Below are 25267 nucleotides of genomic sequence, written 5' to 3'. Positions count from 1 at the left end.
GAGGTATTTTAGTGTGCTTGATGCCATTATCACCACATGCCCTGAAATGCTCAACGCCTGTAAGCTGCAAACTTTAGGGACAATTACAAACAAGAACTGACAGTAGCTTTAGTTACTAGTGTGGTGTCCACCGCCTTTGTTGCACCTTTCTTGTCCAGCTGGCCTAGAGGCTTCAGCATTCTACCTATGCTTTCCCAGCATCATGAACACTCCCACTGTTGCACTGTTGGATGGATGCCTATGTGAGCATGGACAGCTGCCTGTCTCAAAGAATTCACACACATGCTCCCCAGGATGACACATTAAAGATGTTCCCCAATGACAGGGCAGATAATGCCCCAACTAATGCCAAGGTGGCCTCGAGAGTAAATAAATAATTGGGGGGCAGACAGGAGATATGACTCCAGTAGCAGTGAAGAAGACATTCAAGGCCACCCCATCGTCATCACTGCCCTGGTCCACTTGGAAGCTTACTTCTCGGAATCGGGGGAGGAGAAGGAGAGCAGCATTCTCCCTGAAACGGGAAGAACCACAACCAAGAATATCGAGATTCTGGGCAGTATACATGGAAGAGAAGACAGTATAAAAATAAGTTTAGATTCTGGACTTGACTCAAGTGGAGGCCGGGACCTGAATGCATCAGCCTTGTCTAGATGAAGCTGCAGCTGCCCTTGTGTCTTTTTGTATTGACTTTTATTAGTATATTTTACTCTATGTTTTATTTTTAATATTATTAAATTACATTTCTTGTTAACTTTAAAAAAAAAAAAAACAGTTGCAGGAAGAGAAGTCCGGGGTTCTTGAATCATAAAGCAGGGTGTGAATAAATCTTGTATCACTCAGTCCCATACAAGGCAGCGGTCTCACGCTACAGAAGAAAGTAATCATGAGCAAATTCAGGTTAGTCACTGTAAACGTTGCTCTGAACAGCCCACCACATTCTCAAAATGTCCAGATCCAAAGAATCCCCATAACTGAGTCGTGCCCCTCTGCCCCAATTCCTCCCCTATGTCAGGCCCTCCAGGGTCTCACCTTTAGAAGGGACACGTTACAGAGACACATAAGAACCCTAGAGAAGCACAAAAACAGAATCTGGTCTGAGTTCACAGGAGATAAGACTAGAGAAGAACGTGAATTATAGGGTAAAGGGGCTCCCCCATAGCCTCCCGTCTATACTATCCCAAGGGTCTCAGGGTCAGCCTCCCTTCCTCCATACTTACTTGCAGTTTTAGCATAGGTCCCTTTTCTTCCATCTGTAGGAAGAAGGCATTCTGTGAGAGATTGGGGAGAAAGCAGGACCATGGGGTCCTAGAGGAGCTGGCTAGTCTTGGACCCCACAGAAGTTTCCAGAACTGTGACCACAAACCCAGGACAAGATAAAGAAACACAAGGAAAGATGTGCAGGGACTTGACCAACCACCCTCCTGGAAATCTGTCCTCACCAGGAACATTCCTCTGTGACCTGCGACTATTGGGAATCAGGTCTCCATCACCGGAACAATTAAGCTGAAAGATTTGACCTTCATTCTTACATGCACTTTACAAAAGAGTAATTGTTAGCACACAGGAACCCAGACCAGGTTAGCGTGTGTGTGGATGGCACCTCACATAGCGAGGCAGAGATGGACAAGTTCCTACCTAGGACTTGAAACCCCTCCAGTGGAACAAGAAAACTCATACCCATCCCCATCTCTACTTGAGAACTTCAGATCACATTTTCAACAACCACAGCTACAGGAACCAGGCCAGCAACAATGCTCATGACGAGGCTAGTGGGCTGGGAAGATGTTTCTGTAAAGAGAAGGGCAGTGAGGAACCCTGATTCCTTGGAGGTCTCCAGAAGGGCTCCTTCCTTCCCTAAGAGGCTCCCCCCTCATCTCCTTCCTTACCCCATCTCAGGGTGAAGGGCTCCAGCAGCCCCTCATGCTGCACATTGCACGTGTATCTGTGCTCCTCTCCAGAGGGCACCACCACCACCACCCACTTCTGGAAGGTCCCATCCCCCGAAGGCCTGGTCTCCACAAGCTCTATGTCCTGGGTCTGGTCCTCCCCATCCCGCTGCCAGGTCAGGGTGATCTCCGCTGGGTAGAAGCCCAGGGCCCAGCACTTCAGTGTGGCCTCATGGTCAGAAATGTGGTGGTGGGTCATGTGCATCCTTGGGGGCACTGAGGGAAAAGGTCAGACAATTCAGGAACTCTGCATTACCTCCCATGAGATACTTGAGCAGGGCTCATGTGACTGCTCTGAGAACAGACAGGACAATTGGGGAGGTGGGTGCAAAGCCCAGACATCAGCCTGGACCAGGGATCTGGGACAATCTCCTATTCCTTGGGAAGTTCTAGAATCAGGAGAGGCAGCCCAGAGTAGCAGACTCCAGATGTCTGAGAGGGAGAACAGGGATTTCTAGTTTTGACGTGGATGGAGGTGGAAAAACTCAGACACGCTGGAATCAGACTTCCAAACTCACTGGATGTGGCGCAGAGAACAAGGCTTGAGAAAGTCCTTGATGGTTCCCAACGTCCATTCCAGGATCAAAGGGAACTGCTGATCAGTCAGGAATCATCTCCTCTACTATCCCCAGAGAGAGTGAATCTCTTAGCTGTCTCTGAGAGAAAGGAGAGCTCCTCTGGGCAAGTCACTCCCTGGTACAGGATCTGGAAATCTGGGCTAACTCCTCACTCTCCACACTCATGGGAGGGGGTATTCTGGCGTCTATTCCATTTTCCTCCCCTCCGTTTGAGAGGCCAGCAGGGTGGACACAATCCCAGCTCAAGGGGAGTTCAGGGAGGCGTCCCGCGGCCCGTCGTACCTGCTCGCCGCAGCGTCTCCTTCCCGTTTTCCAGGTATCTGCGGAGCCACTCCAGGCACCTGCCCTCCACGTAGGCCCTGATGTGGTCCGCCACACCGGCCTCCTCCCACTTGCGCTGCGTAATCTGAGCGGCCGTGTCCGCCGCTGTCCAGGATTGCAGGTCCTCATTCAGGGCGATGTAATCGGCGCCATCATAGGCATGCTGATTGTACCAGCGGAGAAGGCGACCATCTGACCCCACTTCGCAGCCGAACATCACCTGAATGGTGTGAGACCCTGGCCCCGCCCCCGCGGTCAGCCCCGCCCCGCTCTCAGCCCCGCCCCGCTCTCAGCCCCGCCCCCGCGGTCAGCCCCGCCCCGCTCTCAGCCCCGCCCCTGCGGTCCCGACGGGCGGTGATTGGTCAGAGTCCATTTGGTTCTAAATTGAAAAAGCCCGAGCAAATCTCCGCGGCCGGGCGGGTTGAAGTTCAGACCTAAACACTGGGCAACCCGTTCTTGGGGGCAAGGGGACTGGTGACCTGCGACCTGGACCTGGCGTCACTCACCGGCGTCGCTCTGGTTGTAGTAGCCGCGCAGGGTCCGCAGGTTCACTCGGTAGTTCTGTGCGTTGTCCTTGGCGATCCGTGTCTCCTGGTCCCAATGCTCCGGCCCCTCCCGCTCCACCCACCGCGCCCGCGGCTCCATCCTCGGATTCGCGGCGTCGCTGTCGAATCGCACGAACTGCGTGTCGTCCACATAGCCGACTTCGATGAAGCGGGGCTCCCCGCGGCCGGGCCGGGACACGGCGGTGTGAAAATACCTCAGGGAGTGGGAGCCTGGGGGCGGGGAGAGGGTGAGACTACAGACCCCTCCCCGCGCGGCTTCCGGGTCCAGGATCGATGGGGGCAGAGGGGCGAGGGGCTCATGGACGGAGAAGGGGCGGCTGGGGAAGTAGGGCCGGGATGTAGGGGAGGGAGAAGGGGCGTGAGGCGGGGAGGGTCAGGATGCGGGGGAGGGAGGTCAGCATGGTGGCGGAGGTGATGCGGCTGCCCTGAGGGTCCTGCGTCCCCATCCAGCGTACCCCTCTCTCCTCCCTCCCCAGAGGCTGTTCCCTTTCCCACCCCGTACTCACCCGCCTTGGTCTGGGTGAGGAACAGTGCCCCCGAGAGCAACACGAGGAGGGTCCGGGGTGTACTGAGGATCTAGGGACAGTGGCATCAATAGGGTTGGTGTCACCAATGTGCTAACTTGTGGTGTCACCTCTCCCATGGATCTCCTTCCATACCAGACTATACAGAATCTTTAGTAATGTTTTTTGTACTAATGTTACTTGTAAATCCTAAATCCCATATATCACTCCTTCTTTTCCTTTAATTACTACTTCATGCTCAAAAAACTTATTGATAAACGTTCAAATACTAATTACAACAATATTGTAGCTAAAACACTAGAAAATTTGACAAAATCAGTAACTATTTTTAAAAAATCATTGCAATGGAGTCAATTCTGACTCATAGAACAGAGTAGAGCTGCCCCATAGAGTTTCCAAGGAGTGCCTGGTGGATTCAAGCTGCCGACCTTTTGGTTAGCAGCTGTAGCACTTAACCACTATGGCACCAGGGTTATCATAAAGTTCAAAAAGTAAATTATCACAGAGCTTTAACTCTGTAGGGATAGGGATACATGTAAGATGGCTTACTAAAAATGTGTTTGTGGTTATAATTAACTACACTGATATTTTTATAAAAAATAATAAGTTTCTGCTGAAACACTGCATGAACATAGACACTGGTTTTGGTGTCACCCCTCTGACAGTGTCACCCGGTCCTCACCCCCCTCCATGTCCCATCCCCTCACCCCTCCTCCCACATCCACCCTTGCACCTAGGAAGTATCTTAGTCCTGCTGGTCCAGTGGACCTTATAACTGGAAACCACTGTGAAGGTGATTGGCTTCTTCAGAAATCAGAGACCCAATGAGTGAGAAGTGGGACCTCATCAGGTGATTCCAGGCAGTAGGAGCTGACACAGGTTTGTAACTAGGGAGAAGTGAAACTCCAGGAAGACAGGGAATACTCAATGGTAGGCTTTCCCACCCCTGACACTGCCATCATGGCCTGGGAGCCCTGCCTGGGGTCTGGGACTTTACCCTGACCTCTCTCCTCCTGCAGGGAGCCTTCTTTGCTACAGTCTCCTTGAATCCTGGGCCAGGGCCGGCTTAAATCAGAGGTTCTTGTTAGTTTCAGAATCTCTATGTCGTTGTTGTGTGGCCTGGAGTGGATTCAAGGAGCCCTATATGGGTCCCTGATGCCCCGTTCTTCCTCATACAGTCCAGCTTCTCGGATTATTTGTTCAGCATACAGATTAAATAGGTATGGTGAAAGAATGCACCCTGACGCACACCTTTCCTGACTTTAAACCAATCAGTATCCCCTTGTTCTGTCTGAATAACTGCCTCTTGATCTATGTAAAGGTTCTTCATGAGCACAATTAAGTGTTCAGGAATTCCCATTCTTCGTGGTGTTATCCATAGTTTGTTATGATCCACACAGCCGAATGCCTTTGCATAGTCAATAAAACACAGGTAAACATCCTTCTGGTATTCTCTGCTTTCAGCCAGAATCCATCTGACATCAGCAATGATATCCCTGGTTCCACATCCTCTTCTGAATCCAGCCTGAATTTCTGGCAGTTCCCTGTTGGTATACTGCTGCAGCCATTTTTGAATGAAGAAGAAGAACGGGGCATCAGGATCAGAGGAAGACTCGTTAACAACCTGTGTTATGCAGATGACATAATCTTGCTTGCTGAAAGTGAAGAGGACTTGAAGCACTTACTAATGAAGATCAAAGACCACAGCCTTTAGTATGGATTACACCTCAACATAAAGAAAACAAAAATCTTCACAAATGGACCAATGAGCAACATCATGATAAACGGAGAAAAGACTGAAGTTGTCAAGGGTTTCATTTTACTTGGATCCACAATCAACAGCCATGGAAGCAGCAGTCAAGAAATCAAAAGACGCATTGCATTGGGCAAATCTGCTGCAAAGAACCTCTTCAAAGTATTGAAGAGCAAAGATGTCACCTTGAAGACTAAGGTGTGCCTGACCCAAGCCATGGTATTTTCAAACACATCATATGCATGTGAAAGCTGGACAATGAATAAGGAAGACCGAAGAAGAGTTGACGCCTTTGAATTGTGCTGTTGGCGAAGAATATTGAATATAGCATGGACTGCCAAAAGAATGAACAAATCTGCCTTGGACGAAGTGCGGCCAGAATGCTTCTTAGAGGCAAGGATGGCGAGACTGCGTCTTACATATTTTGGACATGTTGTCAGGAGGGATCAGTCCCTGGAGAAGGACATCATGCTTGGCAGAGTACAGGGTCAGCGGAAAAGAGGAAGACCCTCAACGAGGTGGATTGACACAGTGGCTGCAACAACGAGCTCAAGCATGACAATGATTGTAAGGATGGCGCAGGACCGGGCAGTGTTTCATTCTGTTGTGCATAGTGTCGCTATGAGTCGGAACCGACTCGACAGCACCTAATAACAACAACAACAACATATGGGTCCCTGGCGGCCAGTGGTTAAGACCTCAGCTGCTAACCAAAAGGTCAGCAGTTCAAATCCACCAGCCACTCCTTGGAAACCCTATGGGGGCATTTCTACTCTGTCCTATAGAGTCACTATGAGTCAGAATCAACTTGACAGCAACGGGTTTGGTTTGGCTTTCTTCTATACGACAGAGTAGAACTGCCCCATAAGGTATCCTAGGCTGTAATCTTTAAAGGAGCAGATTGCCAGGTCTTTTTTTCTGTTGAGCAGCTGGTGGGTTCCAACCACCAACCTTTGGGTTAGCAGCCAAGAGCTTAACCATTGTGCCTAAAAGGCTCTATTCAGTCTTACAAATTAATGAGGAACCCAAAGAGATTTTGTTTATGTGGGTTGTATCTACCGATATTAACCATATGAGAATTTGAAACAGAATTAAAAATTTTGATTCATTTAAAATAATATTAATAACCCATTAAACATTAACAGAGATAATATATTTTCATGAAAAATAAATATTTTCCAGAATAAACCAATGCAGTGAGAAGAGTGGATCATTTTACATTTTTGCACATCTCTTTCTTATCTGTGTCAATAGAAGATTTCTGGGTTTTCATATCTGCTTCCGCATTCAATCTATTATTTTAGTTGAGGTGTATACAAAAAACTCCAGCATCATACAATATGAAGCTGGAAATGGAAGATGTATTTTTAATAGCCTTTCCAAGAAATTGTGAATGTTCATCTTTGATACTTCTCTAAAGCTACAGAAGTGGTAGTGTCTTAAAGGTTAGTTGCAATCGGAAAACTTATTATTGAATATTTCATATTCTGTTCACTAAAACCCATAGGTCCGCCTTACACATTGAATGAATCTTGTACTTAGGTATGGGTTGTTTTTTTAAAGTGATTCACTAGTTCATTGAGTATGCATATTTTCCAATGTTGACACATTTCATCACAAAATACCAAAAACAAGTCACATTCATTAGTATTAACCACTGATCCCAGCAGAGAAGTTTGTATGTTTTGGAAGGCTGTCAAACTTGTATTGGATACAAGTTTTCCAATGTTCTAACCTCTTGAGGTTATATTTTATCATTGGCAACTATACTGTCAGTTGGTTTCCTTTAAGTGACAGGCTTACTAGTTGTTCATTTTTGAGAAAGTGTCAAATATCCAAGATAGTTCCTCTGTCATTCTTTCTTTCAAGTAAAAATGGTATTTCATTAAAAAGAGGCTAGTTCAGCTCAGACAAATTATTTTCCTTGAGACAAACATCATACTTTGGCATGTAGAAGGAGTGCTTCATATACACTTCCCACTTCATCACATAGGATATTAAAAGATGTGGGTTTGACAATGGTGATTTAATAAAGTTAATAATTTCTAACATTTCAATCAGTACATCTATAAGTGAAGTTGGGTTTGTTTTTGTTTTTTCCTGCATGTACGTGATAGTAAAGAATGCTAATCATAAACCATCAAGAGTGCTGTTGTCCATCAAACTTTCTGTAAAGAAAGAATTGTATACCTATGCTGTCCAATACAGTAGCCACTAGCCAAGTGTGGCTACCGACCACTTGAAATATGGCTAATGCGAATGAGCTGTTGAATTTTTTGCTTTACTTTATTAATTTAAGTAGCATGCCTGGCTAGTAGCTACCCTATTTGACAGTGCATATCTAAAGTGTTCTGAATTTTCAATCTCTCCCCCAAAAGATAGTGTGTGATTTATAGATTGAAGTATATTATAATTGTCTTATTCAAAAGCCATGGACTTGTCTGTGTGGGTCTTAGACATATCCTTAAAATACAGAGTGCCCATAAAAGTTTAATGAATAGATATTTAACAACTAGCCTGTGCAGACATTAACCAAAACATGATTTATCACCTCAAGATTATAAATGTTCAAAACTACTCATCAGTGTCAATCCTCGTTTGTCTTTCATTGAGACTCTTAGTGCTTTTTTTTTTTTACTCTTAGGAGGGACTAAGTCTTCACTTATTCATGGGAAAGTGTCTATTGATACCACACATATCAAATGTCCTGTAGGTATTACAGTTATGTTTTTAAAATTATGAAACAAGAGATACAAAGCTTACAATTGCACCACCTTAGAATTCTTTACCTATTATTGCTCCCCTTTCTCCAAAATTCAAACAATTTTTTTCTTGACTCTCAGATCTCTCTTTCCCTATTGTCTGTATCTAGGTGAAAATATACATGAAATTGTGTATGATTGTGAAGTGAAAGATTCTCTAAGCATGACCCAAGATGAAAAACCATAAAGAAGAGTGATGAATTTTTTTTTAGGTAAAAGTTTACAAAGCAAATTAGCTTCTCATTAAACAGTTAATACACAAATTGTTTTGTGGCATTGGTTGCCAGAAAATTGATAAATTGATGGAAGTTTTGTCTATATGCAAATAAAAACTTCTTATGGTAACTACAAACTAACTCACTGATGCATAAATGTTTTCCCATAATTATACCAAAGATACATTAAAATTATGAAATAAGAACAAAATTATATACAATGATATCCAATCATAGAACAAGAAATAGCCATTGAAGTGGCAAAGCCAACATAGAGCCCTAGACAGACATACCACACCATCCCTCTGCAGCAAAGACTTGAAAAACTAAGTAAAATAGACATAAATATCAATATTGGAAACCTGATCATCAAATGAAAGGATAAAGAACTAGATCAAGCACTGAATGAAAAAAGAAACTGATGGAAAACAAAGAATGAGGAGCAATACAGAGTGGAGGTCCCCTGCCAACTAACAGGGCACAGCATAGCCATCTTGAAACATAGTCAAAAATGACCCCAGACAGAGAGTACGGAAGACAACTTCATGGAGCTCCCAGCAGGAGACAGAGCACCTGGTAACTAGCAAAACACGATTTCCCACACTTCACCCTTCTGGAAGTAGAAGAAAGAACATCTATGCCCCCAATCCCAAAAGCTCCTATTGCCAGGGTCCACAATACAAGCCCCCACCACCTCCTGCAACGCCTTATTTTTTGCTTTTTTTTTTTCTCCCCCTTTTCCTCCCACCTAGCCCCATTCACTCCTTTCCCTCCCTTCCCACAAACCCTGAGGCTGCCCTGGTCCCACTGCTGGCCCCCACTGCACCACCCATTATTTTCTCTTTCTTCCTTTTCTTTTTCTTCCCACCTAGCCCTGTACACCACCTCTCCCCACTTACTGCCACCCCCTGCCAAGCTGCCATGGCTAGAGAACCACCAGCCCACTGCCACCCTGGGCCTACCTTACCCTCAACTGCTTGCTTCTGCCATGCCACCATTTTTATTTTTTCTTTCTCCTTTCCATTTAGCCCCATACACCACCTCCGCTCCCTTCCCCCAGCCCCTGGGTCCACCAGTCCTCATCTACCAGCTCCTGCCTTGCCAACCTTTTTTTTTTTTCCTTCCTCCCTTTTCTTTCTTCCACCCACCTAGCCCCGTACACCACCTCTTCCCCTTCCCATAGGCCGCAACTGTGCTGTCAAGGCTAAATGGCCCCTGGCACTCAGGTCTTCTGCAGCACTGGGCCTGCACCACCCCTCCCATCCTGCCACTCAACCAGCTGCTGAACAGTGGGAAGTGAACCCATACCACTCCCAGTCTGACACCCCCCCCAATCTGGCAAGTGGCTGTGAATGTTCCCACACTGCTAGACCAACATCAGGAAGCAGACAGCACCTGCCCAATCTGCCCTCGACTATCTCACCAAACTGATGTACAACGAAGCAGGCTTACCCCGCCTTGCTGCTGCCCTGTCCACCTGGATAAGGTGCTGCTAGCTATTGTGCCCCCAAAAGAGCTAGCAGCAAAGCACGCTCAGCCTGCCAGCCCTGACATATCAAAACAAAACAAAGAAACAGGGAAAAACAAATGAACATACAACTAATCAATAAACAAAATAATATATTAATGTCTCGGAGACAGTAGACAATATAAATACATATTTTAAAAAAAAGAGCAGGACAAGATGGCTCCAGCAAGTGACCAGAATAAAGAATCAGATATGAACAAACAGAAAGCTGGGGAATATGTGTAGGAATGCCTATTAAGGGTGTGGAATAATGGTGCAAGGAACATAACGATGGATCAGTCTGAGTTTATTGATATGGGCCCACCAGGTACAGATTCTTCATTCAGTGTTTCAGCTCGAGAGGTTAGGAAAGGGTCTAACTAATAGCTTATTTGGTTGGGTTGCTGAAGCATGGATTACTTGGTGGCCTACATAAAATCAAGTTGAAGTACCAGATCTGCCTTGGTTTACTGTAGAGATATCCAAATGTTTAGGGAAATTGACATGCTAGAGTAGATTTATCATGTTAGATCCACAGACTCACACATGGACTGCCCAGAGGATACAACTTTTACCACAACAGTGAGGAACAAATTTGTGAAGGGAGCTGCAGCCTCCTTGAAGACTGCTTTGATTCTATATTATGTAAGTCAAATTTGACAACAGGAGCTGCCTTAGCTGAATTAAGACACCTAACTGCAATGGCACTGATTGGACCCTGTGGTGGTAGGGGCCAAGTGGTAACACTCAATCAACAAAGACAAGGTTGGAGTGGTTACAGTAATGGGCAACAAAGTCAAAGCAGTAATCAGAACAGTCTGACTCATGTGGACTTATGGCTTTGGCTACTTAGTCATGGTGTCCCTAGGAGTGAAATAGATGGGAAACCTACAGAATATTTACTTAATCTGTACAAGCCAAAGAATTCTACATCAAATGAACTATAATCTAATTCAAATCACCAGAATAGAGAGTCATGGCCTCTCAGTCAGTTCCCAGACTTGAGTGAGATTACAGACCCACAACCCCTTGAATGAACAGGAGGCCGGGTCCCCTACAGGAAGGAGCCCACTACACTGCCAAAAGTGTGAAACTGTTCATCATTCTCCCAGCCTTTCCCAAAGGGATCTACAGCCTTTTATGAGTGACAGTTCATTGGGGAAAAGGAAATAATCAGACTTTTGGGAGACTACTGGATACTGGCTCTGAATTGACACCAATTCTAGGAGACCCAAAACATCACTGTTGCCCACCAGTCATAGTGGGGATGTATGGAGGTCAGATTATTAATGGAGTCTTACCTCAGGCCTGTCTTTTTGGTTAGCAGCTATAGTTCTTAACCACTACACCACCAGGGTTTCCTTTTTTGGTTTTTTTGTTTTACCTCAGGTCTGTTTCACAGTGGGTCCAGTGGGTTCCCAAACCTATCCTGTAGTGACTTCCCCAGTTCCAAAATGCATAATTGGAATAGATATGCTCAGTAACTGGCAGAGCCCCCAAATTGGGTCCCTGACAAGTGGAGTTAGGGCTATTATGGTAGCCAAGTGGAATCCATTCCTAGGTAGGCATGCTCCTACCCAAGAAAATAGTAAACCAAAAGCAACATCATATTCCTAGGGTGACGTAAGAGATTACTGCCACTATCAAGGACTTGAAGGATGCAGGGGTGGTGACTCCCACTACATCCACATTCAACTAGCCTATTTGGCCTTTGCAAAAAACAGATGGACCTTGGAGAATGATAGTGGATTATCGAAAACTTAACCAGGTGGTGATTCCAACTGCGACTGCCATTCCAGGTGTGGTTTCACTGCTTGAGCAAATTAATACATCTCCTGGTGCCTGGTATGCAGCTATTGATATAGCTAATGCCTTTTCTACAAACCTGTTTTGAAAGACCACCAGAAGCAGTTTGCCTTCAGCTGGCAAGGCCAGCAATGCACCTTCACTGTCCTACCTCAAGGTATGTGAACTCTCGAAACCTATGTCATAATTTAGTCCACAGGGACATTGATCACCTTCTCCTCCCACAAGACGTCACACTGGTGCATTACACTGATGACCCCATGCTGATTGAACGTAGTAAGGAAGAAGTGTCAATAACTCTGGAATTATTGATAAAACATTTGCATGCTAACTGGTTGGGAAATTAACCTGACAATTCCACCTCAGTGAAATTTCTAGGGGCATGGGGCATATCAAGATATTCATTCTAAAGTGAAAGATAAGTTATTGCATTGGTTCTTCCCACAGCTAAAAAGAAGCACAAGGCCTGGTGGGCCTCTTTGGATTTTGGAGGCAACACATGCCTCACTTGTGCTACTCTGTCCTATTTATCAAGTGACTCAAAAAGCTGCTAAATTTGAGTGGGGCCCAGAGCAAGAGAAGGCTCTGCAACAGGCTCCGGCTGCTATGCAAGCCACTATGCCACTTGTGCCATATGATCTGACTGATCCAATGGTGCCTAAAGTGTCAGTGGCAGACAGAGATGCTGTCTGCAGTCTTTGGCAGGCCCCTATTGGTGAATCACAATGCAGACCCTTAAGATTTTGGAGCAAAGCCCTGCCATCCTCTCCAGTGAATGTAACCTGATCCTAAGCATGCCAGTAAATTTCCTTGAGTCCTTAAACTAGCCCAAATCAGATTTGGCCCACCCTGCATGTGCAGAAGGGCCAGCTGTGATTGCTAATTGACTTCAACAGAGGACGAAGCAACAGGAGGAATGAATCCGAAGAAAAATAATCACCTGACCCTATTCCAAAGGAAATGTCCAACAAGAACCACATCACCTCCTGTTTCCTGGCTGCCTTCTAGAATTTTCCCTCCCGGTATGCTAATACTGTCCAAATCACATGTAAGCCCTGCCTCCCTGTAGCTCAGGGAGTCAGATCTGAGACACTTCTTGCAAGCTCCTTGCTCTGCACATTGCAATAAATTTACTTTCTCTTTCTCAAAGACTGGTGTCCAGATGATTGGCAAGTCTGAGTGTGCTGGACAAGGACCCAGCTTCCCGGGTTTGGTAACAAAAACTACTCTCCTTTTGAGAAATAGCTTTTGGCTTGTTACTGGGCCTTAATAGAGACTGAACACTTAACCATGGAACACCAAGTCACCACACAGCCAAAGGTGCCCATCATGAATTCGGTGTTGTCTGACCCACAAAGCCATAAAGTCAGATGTGCACAGCATCACTCCATCATTAAATGGAAGTGGTATATGTGAGATCAGGCCCAAGAAGGGCCAGAAGGCACAAGTAAGTTGCATGAGGAAGTAGCTTAAATGCCCCAAATCTCCACTCCTGTCACATTACCTTCCATCTCCCAATCTGCACCTACGGCCTCATGGGGAGTTCCTTATGATCTGTTGATTTCAGAAGACAAAACTTGAGCATGGATTACAGATGGTTCTTCATGATATGCAGGCACCACTCTAAAGTCGACAGTGGCAGCACTAAAGCCCCTTTCTGGGACCTCCCTGAAGGTCAGTGGTGAAAGAAAACCCTCCCAATGGACAGAACTTCTAGCGGTGCACCTTGTTATTCATGTTGCTTGGAAGGAGAAATGGCCAAATATGTGATTGTATACTGATTCGTGGGCTGTGGCCAATGGTTTGGCTGGATGGTCAGGGACTTGGAAGGAACATGACTGGAAAATTGGTGACAAGGAGGTATGAGAAAGAGACATGTGCATAGACCTCTCTGAATGGGCCAAAGAAGTGAAGATATTTGTGTCTCATGTGAATGCTCACCAAAGGGTGATCTTGGCAGAGGAGGATTTTAACAATTAAGTGGATAGTATGACTTGTTCTGTGGAAGCCAGTCATCTTTCCCCAGCCACTCCCCTTATTGTTCAGTGGGCCCATAAACAAAGTGGCCATGGTGACAGAGATGGAGGTTATGCATGGGTTTAGCACTGTGGACTTCCACTCACCAAGGCCGATTTGGCTACAGCCACTCATGAGTTCCCAATATGCCAGCAGCAGAAACCAACACTTACTCCCTGCTATGGCAACATTCCTTGAGGTGATCAGCCAGCAACCTCGTGGCAGGTTGATTACATTGGACCACTTCCATCTTAAAAAGGGCAGAGTTTTATTCTTACTGAAATAAACACTTACTCTGGATACAGATTTGCCTTCACAAATAGGAATAGAACAGAAATTCCTGAACATAATTACAGGTACAGATACAAAACCAACATCCATCATTATTCTCAGTGGAGAGAGACTGAAAGCATTCCCTTTTACAATGGGAACAAGATGAGGATGCCCTTTATCACTACTCTTATTCAATATTGTACTGGAAGTCCTAGCTAGAGCAATAAGGCAAGAAAGGGAAATAAGAGGCATTTGCACTGGTAAGAAAGAAGTAAAACTATACCTATTCACAGATGATATGATCCTACACATAGAAAATCCCAGAGATTCCATAAGGAAACTACTGGAACTAATAGAAGCATTAAGCATAGTGGCAGATTACAAGATGAACATACAATAATCAGTTGGATTCCTCTACACAAATTAAGAGAACTCCTAAAAGGAAATCAGGAAAACAATACCATTTACCATAGCACCCCAAAAGATAAAATAGTTAGGAATGAATATAACTAGCCACCACTTGTCCATCAGAGCCCTGGAGGCACGGTGGTTAAGAGCTCAGCTGTTAACCAAAAGGTCAGCAGTTCTAATCCACCAGCTGCTCCTTGGAAACTCTCAGGTTGCTTTGAACAGATTTGAAAGGGCAGTTCGAGATGACAAAGTAAACTATTATAACAAAATGTGGAAACACCTGGAGTTAGAAAACCAAAAGGGAAGAACACACTCATTTCTCAAGCTGAAAGAACTGAAGAGAAGTTTCAAGCCTCAAGTTGTAATATTGAAGGATTCTATGGGCAAGATATTGAATGATGCAGGAAGCATCAAAGGTAGATGGAAGGAATATACAGAGCCACTGTACCAAGAAGAATTGGTTGACATTCAACCATTTCAGGAGGTAGCATATGATCAAGAACTGATGGTACTGAAGGAGGAAGTCCAAGCTGCACCGAAGGTACTGGAGAATAACAAGGCTCCAGGAATTGATGGAATACCAATTGAGATGTTTCAACAAACACATGAAATGCTGGAAGCACTCATCTATGCCAAGAAATTTGGAAGACAGCTACCTGGTCAACCGAATGGAAAAGACCCATATTTGTGCCCATCCCAAAGAAAGGTGATCCAATGTATTTCAGAAATTATCAAACAATATCATTAATATCACAACAAGTAAAGTTTTGCTGAAGATAATTAAAGGATGGTTGCAACAATACATTGACAGGGAACCAACCACCAGAAATTCAAGCCAAATTCAGAAGAAGATGTGGAACAAAGGATATCCTTGCTGATGTTAAATGCGTCTTGGCTGAAATCAGAGAATACCAGAAAGATGATTACCTGTGTCTTACTGACTATGCAAAAGCATTGAACTGTGTGAATCATAACAAATTATGGATTACTTTGCAAAGAATGAGAATTTCAGAACGCTTGATTGTGCTCATACAGAACCTGTACATAGACCAACAGAACAAGATGGTACTGTGTGGTTTAAAATCAGCAGTTTAAAATGTGTGTCAGGATTGTATCCTCTCACCAAACTTATTCAATCTGTATGCTCAGCAAATAATCCCAGAAGCTGGACTATATGAAGAAGAAAGCAGCATCAGGATTGTAGGAAGACTCCTTAACAACCTGTGATATGCAGATGACACAACCGTACTTGCTGAAAGTGAAGAGGAATTGAAGCGGGGGGGATCAGCCCCTGGAGAAGGACATCATGCTTGGTAAAGTAGAGGGTCAGTGAAAAAGAGAAAACCCTCAACAAGATAGATTGAGACAGTGGCTGCAACAATGGGCTCAAGCGTAACAACTGTCATGAGAATGGCGCAGGACTGGGCAGTGTTTTGTTCTGTTGCACATAGGGTCGCTATGAGTCAGAACCAACTCGACAGCACCTAACAATAACAGTCCCTGGAGAAGAACATCATGTTTGGTAAAGTAGAGGCTCAGCAAAAAAGAGGAAGACCCTCAACGAGGTGGATTAACACAGTGACTGCAATGATGGGCTTAAACATAGCAACGATTGTGAGGATGGTGCAGGACCAGGCAGTGTTTTGTTTTGTTGTACATAGGTCACTGAGTCAGAATCGACTTGACAGCACCTAACAACAACAACAAGTCTAACCAGGGATGTAAAAGACTTATACAATGTAAAATGCGAAACACGACTGCAAGAAACCAAAAGAGACCTACATAAATGGAAAAACACGCCATGCTCATAGATAGGAAGACTTTACATTACGGAAATGTCAATACTACCCAAAGCAATCTATAGATATAATGCAACTCTGATCCAAATTCCAACAACATTCTTTAATGAAATGGAAAAACTAATCACCAACTTTATATGGAAAGGAAAGAACTGCTCAGATAAATAAAGAACTATCAAAGAAGAAGAACGAAGTAGGAGGCTTCACATTTACTTATCTCAGAGCCTACTATTCAGCCAGGGTTGTCAAAACAGACCGGTACTGGTACAATGACAGGCATGTACACCAATGGAACAGAACTGAAAACCCAGAAGTAAATCCATCCAAGTAGGGAGAGTTGATCCTCGACAAAGGGTCAATATCCATTAAATGGGAAAGATACAGTCTCTTTAACAAATGGTGCTGGCAAAACTGGATTTCCACTTGTAGAAAAAGAAAACAGGATCCATATCTCACACTATACCCAAAAATTAACTCAAAATAGATCAAGGACCTAAATGTAAAACCTAAAATAATAAAGTTTATGGAAGAAAACATAGAGACAAATCTAGGGACCCTATTTATGGCATAAATAGACTATGAAACGTAACTTAAAAATGCACAAACTGCAGAAGATAAACTAGATAACTCGGACCTCCTAAAAATTAAATACCTATGCCCATCAAAAGACTTATCTAAAAGAGTAAAAAGAGAACCTACAGACTGGGGGAAAAAATGTGGTAGTGACATATCCGGCAAGTGTGTAATCTCTAAAATCTACAGAAAACTTCAACACCTCAGCATCAAAGACAAACAATCCAATTAAAAAATGGGCAAAGAACATGAACAGACACTTCACCAAAGAGGACATTCAGGTGGCTAACAAACACATGAAGAGATGCTGGCGATCATAAGCCATTAAAAACCTAACCAAATCTGTTGCCGTCCAGTAGATTCTGACTCATAGCAACCCTATAGGCCAGAGTAGAACTGCCCCATAGGGTTTCCAAGGCTGTAAATCTTTACGGAAGCAGACTGCCATACCTTTTTCCCATGAAGTGTCTGGTGGGTTCAAACCACCAACTTATGGATTAGCTGCCGAGTACTTAACCATTGTAACACCAGGGCTCCCTCACTGGCCACTAAGCCAAAAAAAAAAACCAAACCAGTTGCTGTTGAGTCAATTTCGACTCTTAGTGAACCTATAGGACAGAGTAGAAGTGCCCCATAGGGTTTCCAAGGAGTGGCTGGTGGATTCGAACTGCCAACTATTTGTTGCCGACCTAGTGGTTAGAACTTTTAACCACTGTGCCATCAGGGCTCCCATTAGCCATTAACCAAAAAAAGCCAAACCTGTTGCTGTTGAGTCAATTCCGACTCATAGCAACCCTACAGGACCTTGTAGAACAGAGTAGAACTTCCCCATAGGGTTTCCAAAGAGCGCCTGGTGATTCAAACTGCTGACCTTTTGGTTAGCAGCCATAGCTCTTAACCACTATGCCAACAGAGTTTCCACTGGGCCACCAGGGCTCCCATTAGCCGTTAACCAAAATAAACAGAACCTGTTGCCGTCAAGTTGATTCCAACTCATAGCATACCTCTAGGACAGAGTAGAAGTGCCCCATAGGGCTTCCAAGGAGCAGCTGGTGGATTTGAACTGCCAACCAGTTCTTGCCTACCCAGTAGTTAGAATTCTTAACCACTGCACCACCAGGGCTCCCGTTAGCCATTAGACGGATGCAAATCAAAACTACTATGAGATATCATTTCACCCTGCAACAATGGCACTGATCAAAAAAAAAAAGCAGAAAACAATAAATGCTGGCAAGGCTCTGGGGAGACTGGAACACTTATACACTGCTGGTGGGAATGTAAAACAGTACAACTGCTATGGAAAATGATCTGGTGTTTCCTTAAAAAGCTAGAAATAGAAATACCATGTGATCCAGCAATCCCATTCCTAGGTACATATCCTAGAGAAGTGAGCTGTCACGCAAATAGACATACACACACCCACATTCATTGGGAATCCCAGAACACTTAATTGGGGTCATGAAGAACCTGTGTACAGACCAAGAGGCAGTCCTTCGAACAGAACAAGGGGACACTGCGTGGTTTAAAGTCAGGAAAGGTGTGCAGCAGGGTTGTATCCTTTTATCACACTTATTCAATCTGTATGCTCAGCAAGGAAACCCTGGTGGCGTAGTGGTTAAGTGCTATGGCTGCTAACCAAAGGGTCAGCAGTTCAAATCCAGGTGCTCCTTGGAAACTCTATGGGGCAGTTCTACTCTGTCCCATAGGGTCGCTATGAGTTGGAATCGACTTGATGGCACTAGGTTTGGTTTTTTTGGTTTATGCTCAGCAAATAATCTGAAAAACTGGACTATATGAAGAAGAACACACCATCAGGACTGGAGGAAGGCTCATTAACAACCTAAGATATGCAGATGACACAAACTTGTTTGCTGAAAGAGGACTTGAAGCACTTATTGACAAAGATCAAAGACTACAGTCTTCAGTATGGATTGCACCTTAAACATAAAGAAAACAAAAATCTTCACAACTAGACAAATAAACAGCATCATGATAAACAGAGAAAATACTGAAGTTGTCAAAGACTTCATTTTATTTGGATCCACAATCAACACCCATGAAAACAGGAGCCAAGAAATCAAACAACATATTGCATTGGACAAATGTGCTGCAAAAGACCTCTTTAAAATGTTAAAAAGCAAAGATGTCACTTTGAGGACTAAGGTGTGCCTGACTCAACTTATGGGGTTTTCAACCATCTAATATACATGTGGAAACCCTGGTGGAGTAGTGGTTAAGAGCTACTGCTGCTAACCAAAAGGCTTGCTGTTCCAATCTAGCAGGTGCTCCTTGGAAACCCTATCTGGCGGTTCTACTCTGTCCTGTAGGGCCACTGTGAGTTAAAATCAACTTGATGGCAGTGGGTTGGGTTTGGTATTTGGTAATATACATGTGAAAGCTGGACAATGAATAAGGAAGACCAAAGAAGAATTGAGGACTTTGAATTATGGTGTTGGCAAAGAATATTAACTATACCACACACTACCAGAAGAACGAACAAATCTGTCTTGGAAGGAGTGCAACTGGAATACTCCTCGGGAATGGGGATGCTAAGACTTCATCTCACGTATTTTGGACACGTTATCAGGAGGGACCAGTCCCTGGAGAAGGACACCATGCTTGGTAAAGTAGAGGGTCAGCAAAAAGAGGAAGACTCAAAAAAAATGGACTGAAACTGTGGCTGCAATGACGGGCTCAAGCATAACAATGATTGTGAGGATGGCACAGGACTGGGCAGTGTTTTGTCTGTTGTGCATAGGGTCTCTATGAGTCAGAATCGACTCGACAGCACCTAACAACAAGAGCAACAACATGTTCATTGCAGTATTCTTCATAATAGCAAAAAGATGGAAACAACCTAAGTACCCATCAAGGTATGAATAGATAAACAAATTGTAGTACATATACGCAATGGAATACTACGCAATGATAAAGAACAATGATGAATTCTCGAAACATCTCACCACATGGGTGAATCTGGAAAACATTATGCTGAGTGAAATACGCCAATCACAAAAGAGCTAATATTGTGTGAGACTACTGTTATAAAAGGTAAAGAAAAGGTTTAAACACAAAGAGAAACATTCTTTGATGATTACCAGGGATAGGAAAGAAAGGGAGGGAGAATCACTAACTGGATAGTAAAAAAAAAAATACATGTTAATATTCGTAAAGGGAAAGACAATACACAATATAGGGGAAATCAGCACAATGGGACTAAGATAAAGGAAGACAGAGACATACAAAGAAATAAAGTATTCACGTACAAGAAATACTATAGCATATACAATTCTGCAACAACAGTGATAACAAACAATAATTTACGAGAGGATACATAGATATGAATGTCAAACAGGTATGGGAAGTCGTAGGGAAATACACCAGTGTGCTTATGCAGATATGGCTGTGGATATTTCTGCATATATATTTGTAAGTGCGCCATATATATTCATATATATAACAGAGCACTGAGGGGGCACGGTTATGGAAACTTCTTAGACATAAACAAACACCTCGTGAGGCTGAGCTAACTGGCTTGAAGAGTAAAGACCATAGTCTGGGGGATCATCGAGGTCAATTGGCATAACACAGTTCATAAAGACAGTGTTCTGTATCCTAGTCTGGTGAATAACATCCGGGGTCTTAAAAGCTTGTGAGTGGCCATCAATGATGCAACTATTGCTCTCTTCCTCCCTGGAGCAAAGGAGAAGAAAGAAAACTGAAGACTTAAGGAAGCAATTAGTCCAAGGGACTAATAGCCCACATTAACCACAGCCTCCTCTAATGTGAGACCAGAAAAATTAGATGGTGCCCAGCTACCACCACTACCCACCACTCTAACCTCAATCACAATAGAAAGTTCCAGTTGGAATGGGTGAAAAATGCAGAACAAAACTCAAATTCATAAAAAAGAAAGAAAAAAGACCAGACTTACTGGTCTGGTAGACACTGGAGGAGCCAGGGCCAGATTACTCAATAAGTAAGGTATACACGGGCTTACTTGTGTGTCCTTACTAATCTGTTGTAAAAATTTTCAGCACACCTTTGTTAGCAAGTAAACACAAGTAAGCTTCTGTGCACCTTGCTTAATATAAACTGGTGCATATCTTGCTTACTGGTTAATCTGCCCCTAGGAGGAATCTCAAGACACCCGCCGTAAGACAACCTTCTAAGACATTCCTGTAGGCCACCTCTCAGCCTGGCCTATAAAATAAACAATAACACCGGTGAGGAATGTGCTCCTTAGAATAATCAACTCCATGAGACCGAAAGTGCAGCGTTTAACCAAAAGCAAAGATGAAAAGGCAGAGAGGGCAGGGAAACCTCACAAATGGTAACAGGAACTGGGGGAGGAAATGGGGAGAATGCTGACACATTGTGGGGACTGCAACCAATGTCACGGAAAAATTTGTGTATGAAATACTGATGGAGAAACTATTTGCTATCTAAACTTTCACCTAAAGCACAATAAAATGTTCCCCAAAAAAGAAAAGTCTAGGCACCGGCAGGTTAATAACCAGTGCACTCAGAAGCTGACAACAGAAACTGAAAGCAAAACTGCCAGGCGCCACTGTGGTCTTTTGGCGCCCTCTGGTGTCAGTCCGGGTCATGTAGCCACACTTGATCTGGGGACAAAGAGCAAAACAAAACTCATCCAAGACAAACCCGTGTATTCCCAGCGGTGCGAGAAGACCGCCCTGAAAAGGACCGGCAGGACGCAGCACCCCATCACGGCCAAATCCGCCGTGGGCTTCAACAGAGGCCGAGCTCTGCGCGCGGGCACCCGCTGGCGAAAGTGGTCAGTAAAGTTTCCGGCCCTCAAGGTGGTTACAGCTCGGAAGGGCGGGACTACGCTTGTGGATTTGGAATAGAAGTTCTGTTGGTAAGCTTAATCAAGGCGTGGGGGGGGGTGCCAAGAACTCGGAACTGTACACCAGATGCAAAACAAAGTCAGATGCAGTAAGGAAGCAGAAGCGATATAACGGTTAAGAGTTCGGTTGCTAACCAAAAAGATTGATGGTTTGAACCCACCCAGCGGCTCCGCAGGAGAAAGACCGGGCATTCGGCATCTGTAAAGATTACAGCTAAGAAAGCCCTAGGGGGCAGTTCTATTGTGTCATATGAACTCGCTATGAGTTCGAATCGACTTGATGGCACCCAGCAACAGCAACAACAGAACTGTGAGACCAAAAATGTCTGTTCTTATAAGCCATCTAATTTGTAGTACTTGTTACAGCAGCAGGAGCCCTGGTGGCGCGATGGTTAAAGTGTTTGGCTGGTAACTGAAAGGTAGGCGGTTCAAACCCACCAGCCATTCTGTGGGAGAAAGATGTGGTAGTCAGCTTCTGCAAAGACTACAGCCTTGGAAACCCTATGGGGCAATTCTACTCTGTCCTATAGAGTCACTATGAGTCGGAATCAACTCCAAGACAGTGGGTTTGGTTTGGGTTTTGGGTTACAGCAGCTCTAGGAACTAATAGGGAGGACTTTGTTAAATTTAGAAGAAAAAAAAAAAAAAGAAGAACCAGAGGTGAGAAGAGCCTGTGGGCCGTCTCCCCAGGTAGGTTAGACTCGCTGGGGTGCTAAGCCAAACGGTGCAGGGACAACGCTGAGCAGCTGAGCGCTTCAGCCCAAATCCCAGAAGTCCATCCAGGTCACCACCACACTCCTTGCAAAGGCAACTTCCCGCCTGCGGAGCAGCTTGGGTCTTCCCAGACTCGTAATACCTGGCCGCCACACACCACCACATGGCTGCCTGGTGCTCGCTTTATCATTCAGGACTAATTTCCAGAGATAAACCGCGTCGTCATTCTCCCAACACACGCAACCACGACCACGCACAGCCTGACTGGCCACGTCCCCACCGACCCCTATTTGCAGATTTCAGCCACTCTGCCTCTCAGAAGCACCTTCCACAGTTGAATCAGTCACACTCCAAACTCCCTTAGAAGTTTCAGCCACTATAATCCCCTCCTTCTCCTCCCAATGAGTTTCACTTTCATCCAGGGTTTCTGCTTCTGGTCACATCCTGTAAGTGTCTGTGTTCACCCAGGGTGGCTGTGCTTTTCAGCCCTGGTGGTCACAAGCCCAATGAGGTGACTCCTCATGGTCCATGGCAATACCAATATCTCTGTAGACTTCTGTTTCAGGACATCTGTGTCTCCAGGTACCACTGCCCTCAAACCCAACAGGTCTACAGAGAAACCCTAACCCTCTCCCACCACCCCAGTCTCTCCCTCCCCGATTGCTCTTATCAGCATCACGATCCTGGGTCCCCTCTGACTCCCCCCTCTCTCTTATCTCTCATGTACTGACAGTAAGCAGCTCCACCCCTTTTCCAATCCCACTGGCACCACCCAAGTCCAGGTGTTCGTGTTCCTTCGGCCTAGAATACTGCCCAGGCTTCCTAAACTCCATCCCTGCACCCAGATAAAACCTCAAGGCCACAAAACCACCACAGCTTCCCATCTCCTGAATTTAACACATAATACCTTACTCTACCACCCAAAGCCCAGCACAGCTGCATGAATCTGCTGTCTGGCATCACCCCTAGTTGCTGTCAAAATGGACTCCCCCAGTCTTACCCTGTCCCACCAGGATGCCACTGCTGAAGTAGTCTCCCTGCCATGGAATACCCTCACCTCTGCCTTGAGACCCATCATCAAACATCTCCATACCTTTAAGGATCATCCTGATTAGATAGTGGTGATGGTTGCACACCCTTTGAATATACTAAAAACCATTGATTTGTACTCTTTTGTGTAGGATTTTATAAAGCGGAATCTTGTAGTGTGTGAATTACATCTTAATATTGTCAACCTAAAGCTCCCTTCCCCTGAAAGTTTTGCCTTATCTCCACACACCCCTCCTGGTTGGAACATCTAGTCAGTGGTCCTCAAATGTGCCTGTTTATTAGAACCACGTGAGGGCTTTTCATATCCTTATGCCCAGTCACAGCCAAAATCTATGAACCGGAGTTCCTAGGTTTAGTGCTGGGCCAACCCCTTAGGTTTGGACAGCAGGGATGAAGGTCCTGACTGTGTCATTTTAAGGATGAGAAAAAATCATTCTCACAGAGATTATTTTAATTGTTGGAAGTCCCAGGGTAGTAAGGGGCAGAGAGGGAGATGGAACCCAGCCACCCTGACAGCTGGTCCAGAGCCCTGTCCTCCATGATGACGACCCTTCTCGGGGGACTCCTAGAGGTGGCTGTTCCGCAAACTTGCTCAGCTCGCCCCTCCCCACACTTTCAATATTTTAGTAATAATAATAAACTAGGCTTGTTCCAAGGCATTAAAGACAATTTTAACAAGAAATAGCGCCAAGTTGCCCCTTGCTTTTGAACGCGGGTCTTTCGGGTTGGGGAGGAATCCGGCTGCGCAGCAGGTTCCTCATCAAACTTCAAAGTCTACCGCGGTAGAAAGCCCCTCCCCGCCAGCCTCCAGCCGCCTCTGCTCTGTCCCATAAACTCCTTGTTCTCCCTCCACTCTCGCCTTTGGCCCTAGGACTCACGATCATAGTTGCGCAGGACCCCGGGCTCCGCACAGACTTTAGTCACCACGGCTGGGTCGGGAAAGAAAACCGAAACCACTCATCGCGGGGGTTTACCTAACCCAGGGCGCCGCTGTGTCTCCTCTGCTGAGACAACTCACTGGGAGGGCACAAGTGTAACACCACACCACTCTGGCCTAAAAAAAAAGTGTTTATGCACATCCGATCAGAATAACGGTGTTTATGGGGGCAGAGGGCTAGCTGCTTTTTACTTTCTGGTCCTCAAACCGGATAAAAGCCCGGATTTTGCTGGATGAGAAATGCATGTAAGGTGGTTGCTAAACCGCACCCCTGCCCTCACAATAAAAGCAGGCTGTATCGGGGCTTCAGATCAGTGTCTAACCACTTCTTATTTACACTGTTTTAACTTCAGTGTAATTCGGCAGCCAAAAGTCATCAAGTTCCAAGAAAAACCAGCACCAGACCACCAGACATGCGCAGATAAATCAGAAAACTCATGTCAAGAACCCAAAAGACTTATGCCAAAGAACGAAAAATTACCGGACTTACGTCATCTGCGGAAGCCAAGCGCACTTCAGAAAAGACAGATGTGACAGTCGCTTCCATGCCAATTCCTAGCCCTGCCCCGCAATGAATAATCAGCAAAAATCATGAATATGTATAACTTCTTGATTCTGCGTACTATTGTTGTAGGGGAAAAGA

The 25267-nt window shown here is 44.9% G+C and overlaps 1 protein-coding gene across 3 annotated transcripts; it reads right to left on the bottom strand.

The window, feature by feature from the left end:
- Positions 1-702: 702 nt before the first annotated feature.
- LOC100667840 (HLA class I histocompatibility antigen, A alpha chain-like) lies at positions 703-24999 on the bottom strand. 3 transcript variants are annotated; one of them, XM_064283198.1, is made up of 9 exons: positions 24566-24705; positions 3921-3990; positions 3355-3624; positions 2810-3085; positions 1890-2165; positions 1681-1791; positions 1221-1271; positions 1033-1069; positions 703-868 (listed from the first exon to the last, which is right to left on the bottom strand). In XM_064283198.1, the coding sequence occupies exons 1-6, from the start codon at positions 24569-24571 to the stop codon at positions 1706-1708; spliced, it is 984 nt and encodes a 327-aa protein (XP_064139268.1). In that variant the 5' UTR covers positions 24572-24705; the 3' UTR covers positions 703-868; positions 1033-1069; positions 1221-1271; positions 1681-1705. The 3 variants fall into 3 exon arrangements, with proteins under 3 accessions (XP_064139268.1, XP_023397413.1, XP_023397414.1); XM_023541645.2 differs by having other exon boundaries at positions 1221-1253; positions 24566-24702; XM_023541646.2 differs by lacking the exon at positions 1890-2165 and having other exon boundaries at positions 1221-1253; positions 24566-24999.
- Between the last annotated feature and the right edge of the window lie 268 nt (positions 25000-25267).

The sequence above is a fragment of the Loxodonta africana genome, chromosome 1, assembly GCF_030014295.1.
Source record: "Loxodonta africana isolate mLoxAfr1 chromosome 1, mLoxAfr1.hap2, whole genome shotgun sequence".
NCBI classification, from domain to species: domain Eukaryota; kingdom Metazoa; phylum Chordata; class Mammalia; order Proboscidea; family Elephantidae; genus Loxodonta; species Loxodonta africana.
This window is presented reverse-complemented; position numbering and strand designations above follow the sequence as displayed.

Excerpts from the sequence above, each read along its gene's own strand:
- LOC100667840 (XM_064283198.1), bottom strand. Across the intron at positions 3,086-3,354 it reads CTACAACCAGAGCGACGCCG|GGTCTCACACCATTCAGGTG; the intron begins GTGAGTGACGCC and ends GGGCGGGGCCAG. Across the intron at positions 2,166-2,809 it reads GGAGACGCTGCGGCGAGCAG|TGCCCCCAAGGATGCACATG; the intron begins GTACGACGGGCC and ends CTTTTCCCTCAG.